The sequence below is a fragment of the Triticum urartu genome, unplaced genomic scaffold, assembly GCF_003073215.2.
Source record: "Triticum urartu cultivar G1812 unplaced genomic scaffold, Tu2.1 TuUngrouped_contig_5275, whole genome shotgun sequence".
Taxonomy (NCBI): domain Eukaryota; kingdom Viridiplantae; phylum Streptophyta; class Magnoliopsida; order Poales; family Poaceae; genus Triticum; species Triticum urartu.
In genome coordinates this window covers 6,227-11,717 of record NW_024115938.1, presented here as the reverse complement: position 1 = coordinate 11,717, position 5,491 = coordinate 6,227, and the positions used below count along the sequence as shown (strand labels likewise).

At 44.6% G+C, this 5,491-nt stretch overlaps 2 protein-coding genes across 2 annotated transcripts; both read left to right on the top strand.

Annotated features, from left to right (window-relative positions):
* The first annotated feature begins 8 nt into the window (after positions 1–8).
* LOC125529003 lies at positions 9–1,115 on the top strand. The gene has a single exon (XM_048693415.1). The coding sequence runs from the start codon at positions 720–722 to the stop codon at positions 1,107–1,109; it is 390 nt and encodes a 129-aa protein (XP_048549372.1). The 5' UTR covers positions 9–719; the 3' UTR covers positions 1,110–1,115.
* Positions 1,116–1,184: 69 nt separating this feature from the next.
* Positions 1,185–4,987, top strand: LOC125529002 (disease resistance protein RGA2-like; the record flags this gene model as incomplete). The annotated part of the gene is given in 3 exon segments (XM_048693414.1): positions 1,185–4,440; positions 4,566–4,653; positions 4,756–4,987. Coding segments are annotated over 2 exon segments (3,312 nt in total), but the record flags the coding sequence as incomplete, so codon positions are not given.
* Between the last annotated feature and the right edge of the window lie 504 nt (positions 4,988–5,491).

Genomic DNA, 5,491 nt, shown 5'->3' with positions numbered 1-5,491 from the left:
GCGGCCAGGGCCCCGCGCTATCGCCGCCGTCCTCCTTCGTCTCGGCTTCTCCGGCACCGGTCGGCGGAGGGATACGCCGGCGGCCTCCGAAGCACATCCAACTGCGGAATGTACGTCTCCTCGAGAGTCAGTAATACTGGAATTACTTGCTTCCATTATCGGTTCTTCACTTTATCACTACCTGAACAATCGGCTTATCACTATTGGGGACTTGTTATTTTGCTGGGACATCACTTTCTGAGATCTAGTACACGCAGCTGTTGCCTGTTGGACATCGACTGAAACCAAATTCACTCAGGAACACAGCCAAGCAGAATCAAGGCAATGTGAACACCTAACACCAACTCATAGGACCAGTGGGTCAGCACAAGGACTAGAGTACTCAACACTAGTCATGATTTCTCGCCCCCGTCCCGACCATTCTCATGAATTCTTGTAGGTTCGATTGTTAGTACAATATACAGTACAGCTATGCGCATCATCGCTGTCTACAATTACTCGGCCGTCCGTTGTTAGGTGTGCCCGAGCATTCGCTTTCATTGCATCCTCATCGTGTAAGCATATGTGTGGCCAGAATCATCCTCATCCGCCTCCGCGCTGTTTTCTCTTCCATTTCTCCTCTGAAGCTGGAAAGCAAGCACATTATTTGCTCCCTCCACTATTGTCTTCCTAAACCTGCGCTCCTCTGTGTTCTTGCGAGACCTCACCTTGGCGTTCCAATGGTGGAGCTCGTGGCCACCATGGTGGTCGGGCCACTGCTGTCCATCGTGAAGGACAAGATGTCGAGCAGCCTCCTCGATCAGTACAATGTGATGAAAGGCATGGAGGAGCAACATGAGATCCTGATGCGCAAACTGCCTGCCATCCTGGACATCATCGCCGACGCCGAGCAGGCGGCTTCCCACAGAGAAGGGGCGGCGGCCTGGATCCAGGCCATCAAGAAGGTGGCTTACCAGGCCAATGAAGTCTTCGATGAGTTCAAGTACGAGGCGCTTCATCGCAAGGCCAAAAAGGATGGACACTACAAGGAGCTTGGCTTTGATGTGGTAAACCTCTTTCCCACTCACAACCGTTTTGTATTCCGTAACAGGATGGGAAGAAAGCTCTGAAAGATTGTGCAGGCCATCGAGGTCCTTGTGACTGAAATGAATGCCTTTGGCTTAAGTATCAACAACCAGAAACGCCCGCCGGTATCCAGTCAGTTGCGGCGGACGGATCATGCTAGCACTGACCCAGAGGAAATCAAGAAAATCATCAATGAATCCAGAGCCAATGATAAGAGTGAAATTGTTGATATACTAGTTGGGCAAGCTAACAATGCAGATCTCACAGTTGTTCCCATCATTGGAATGGGGGGTCAGGGCAAGACCACATTAGCACAACTTGTTTACAATGAACCTGATATTCGTAATCATTTTGATTTGCTACTATGGGTGTGTGCCTCTGAATGCTTTGACGTGGATTCTTTGGCTAAAGCTATAGTTGAAGAAGCTCCTAAGAAGAAGGATGATAGCAAAGAAGCAGATGCTTCCATGAAGAATAAGACACCGCTGGATATCCTTCAGAATGTAGTGCGCGGGCAACGGTACCTCCTTGTATTGGATGATGTCTGGGCACGACAGGTTCAGATTTGGGGAAAGCTCAAGGCCTGCCTTCAACATGGTGGCATCGGTAGTGCAGTCTTGACAACAACTCGTGATGGTGGAGTGGCTGAAATAATGGGTACTGTTAAAGCTCATAATCTCGTAGCTTTGGAACATAAATTCATAAAGAAAATCATCGAGACAACAACATTCAGTCGTTTCAACAAGGCAGAGAAAGAATATCCGAGTGCATGGATATCAACCAAATCCGAGTTGATGGATCTGGTCGATGTGATTGTGGAGAGATGTGCTGGCTCTCCTTTAGCTGCAACAGCAATAGGCTCTCTACTGTGTACCAAGACGAGTAAGGAAGAATGGGAGACTATATCAATCAGAAGCAACATTTGCACCGAGGAGACAGGAATCTTACCAATACTCAAGCTCAGTTACAACGATTTGCCATCACATATGAAGCAATGCTTTGCTTTTTGTGCTGTATTTCCCAAGGATTATGAAATTGATGTGGACAAGCTGATCCAACTATGGATTGCACATGGCTTCATCCAGGAAAAGCAAGTTCGTCTTGAAACCATTGGCAAACAGATTTTCCATGAGCTCGCCTCAAGGTCATTCTTTCAAGATGTGAAAGAAATCAAAGCCACTGACCACAGCGTTAAATACAGCGGGTTGTTTTATTCCAGAACTACATGTAAAATTCACGATCTTATGCATGATGTTGCACTTTCTGTAATGGGGAAAGAATGTGCCTTGGCAAGTGATGAACCAGGCAAGATTGGATCTGTTGTCGCAACTGAGGAAACAAGTCAGAGTGAGTGGCTTCCAAACACAGCTCGTCATTTATTTTTGTCATGCAAGAAGCCTGAAGGAAAACTGGATAGTTCTCTAGAGAACAGCTCTCCAGCTATCCAAACTCTTCTATGTGATGATACGATGGATATTCCATTGAAACATATATCAAAACTTAGCACTTTGCAAGCACTACAACTACGTCCACGTTTTTCATTTCGGCTAAAACCAAGGCATCTACATCACTTGAGGTACCTAGATCTCTCAAGAAGTTGGATCAGAGCACTTCCTGAAGATATGAGCATTCTTTACAACCTGCAAACGCTTAACCTCTCTGGCTGTAAAGATCTTGAAACACTTCCGAGACAAATGAAGTATATGATTGCCCTCCGTCACCTTTACACTCATGGCTGCCCAAAGCTGAAGAGCATGCCTAGAGAGCTCGGAAAACTTACATCCCTACAGACACTTACATGTTTTGTAGCAGATAGTGGCTCTAATTGTAGTAATGTTGGAGAGCTCGGGAATTTAAACCTTGGTGGTCATCTGGAGATACTACAACTAGAGAACGTGACAGAAGATGATGCAAAAGAAGCAAACCTCGTGAAGAAGGAACTAAGATATCTGACACTAATATGGCCCCATAGATCGGATCTGCTTCGACTTGAGGAAACTATTTGTCAGCTTGAAGCAAGAGTGCTCGAGGTACTTAAACCTCATGATGGGCTGCATGCTATAAACATTCACTCCTGTGTAGCCAACACCTGTCCAACATGGATGGCTATGTTGCAAAACATGGTTCAGATCCATCTTTTTGACTGTAGTAAACTACCATGGTTGTTCAGCGGTGAGCGTGATGCATCCTTTATATTTCCAAATCTAAAGGAGCTTGCGCTAGACTGTCTTCATTGTTTGGACAGATTATGGGAAATAGATAATGATGTGATGCAAGGAGAAAATACAATGTTTCCTCTGCTTGAGAAGTTGTTTATTGAACGATGTGGTGAGTTGAAAGCTTTGCCAGAACATATGACCTTCCCTGAGCTCCAGAACGTTCATGTTCATGGATGTCTTCCAGAGGTTACAACTGCAGCTAAATCACCGAAACTAAGTGTATTAGATATTGAAGCGCATGAGGACCAGTTGGTCCTGTGGGTAGCTAGACATATTACTTCATTGACCAATGTGAACCTGCACCATAACATCTTTAGGTTCACTACTAGAGTTGAGCATGGTTTGAGGGAAGTGCTGGGTGGCAAGGAAAAATGGAATGGTCATGATTTTCCTCTGACAGTTTTGGGGTTATACGGTATGTCGGGTGTAACAGATTTTTGTGCATGTTTTGTACACCTTCAAGATTTGTCAATTTGTTATTGCGTTGCGCTCAAACACTGGCCAGAGAAAGAGTTTGAAGGATTGGTATCCTTGAGGACGCTTACTATTGCGAACTGCAGAAGCTTAACTGGATATGCACAAGCTTCTGCTGAGGTATCAACATCATCACAAACGAGTCTGCTCCTGCCACGTCTAGAGTCTCTGAGTATACTGAATTGTCGTGAGTTGGTTGAGGTCTTCGACGTCCCTGCATCTCTCAAGACAATGCAAATTACGAGATGCTATAAGGTTGAGTCCATATTCGGCAGGAGGCTACATCAGGGACAGTCGTCATCGTCGATTCAGCAAGGGGCATCTTGTATACTAGAGGTGCCATCATCAACACCTGGAGCTGGGGTGGAGCGTTTAACATTAGAAAGATGTGATGGATTAACAGGGGCCCTCCATCTTCCCCAGTCACTCATGTATCTACATCTTTGGCACTGTGATCAGTTGGCATCTCTAGAATCTCGCTCGGGAGAGCTCCCATCATTGAGGCGCCTCATGCTTGAGTATTGTCCTACACTGTCATCCCTACCGGATGGCCCACAAGCATACTCTTCTCTCGAAGATATTCGCATTAGAGACTGCCCTGGCATGAAGACGCTCCCTGCAAGCCTGCAGCAACGGCTAGGCAGCCTCGAGTGGGAAAGCATAGATGCCCATTATTATGGAAGTAAGCACACATCAATTACCTTTTCTGTTACTTACATCAATTACCTTTGCTTTGGTCTAAATTCATCAGTTCTTAATTTTTTTATGTTCCTCTCTTTGTAAGTATTTCATGATTAATCTGTGCAGATAAGCCTATGCTGCTGAAGCCTAAGACGTGGAAATATGCCATCCGTAGAGATTAGAGTGGAATACCTGTGTGGAAGTTTTCATTCAGGTTTGTGATCTAAATATATGCCTACACTGTTGGAACCCTTTTGTTGCAAGATTAAGCTTGTGGGAATATAAAATCTGATCTTTCTTCGCAAAATTCTTCCAGCACAAACAAATGGGGATGAGAGATCACTTGGAGTAGAGAGGAAGTTCCTGCCATGTTAAACTGCAAGATCAGTAATCCTAAAGTGCTCCTATAATATTATTAGCTATCATTCTGTTACCAGATGAGAATTGAGTGATATTTTCCATATATGTGGTTGATGACTTGTCTGCACATTAACCAATGTTCCTGTTGAAACCTCTGGCCCTTGTTTAATGCAAAAAAATTGCTGTCATGTCCTTGGACCCACATTTGGCCTGTATGCATCGCCGGCATGCGTGTTGGGTAAACTTACTATGGTTTAGTTTTAAATGCTTGGATTCTAGGGTGTGTTATCTTTGGCTCCCATGAATGCTGACTATGACTTGTGCAAGGTCAAGCAAAAGATATAATATAACTAGTGAAGCAACAGATGAGAAGAATATGAATGATGATGACAACTGAAGTTCAGAAGACGCCCTTTCATGTTTGCCACAGAATCAGGAACAACCTGCCAAAACTTTCAAGTGCTGCATGCTTTCCTACAAGTTTTCTGAAGTCGGGTTAGTAACTTTGTTATACATTGTCTCATCGTGAACCACTAAAAAATTTCAGTAATAACTAGAGAGCTAGGACGTTAGTTTCTCATGATATGATGTTCATCGAAGAGTTTCTGAATGTAGGGAGGGTTAGTGAGTTTCAGAGATAATATGTGTGGTTTTCAGACCTGCAGGCAGACTGAGCATCCTGATTGAGAGGT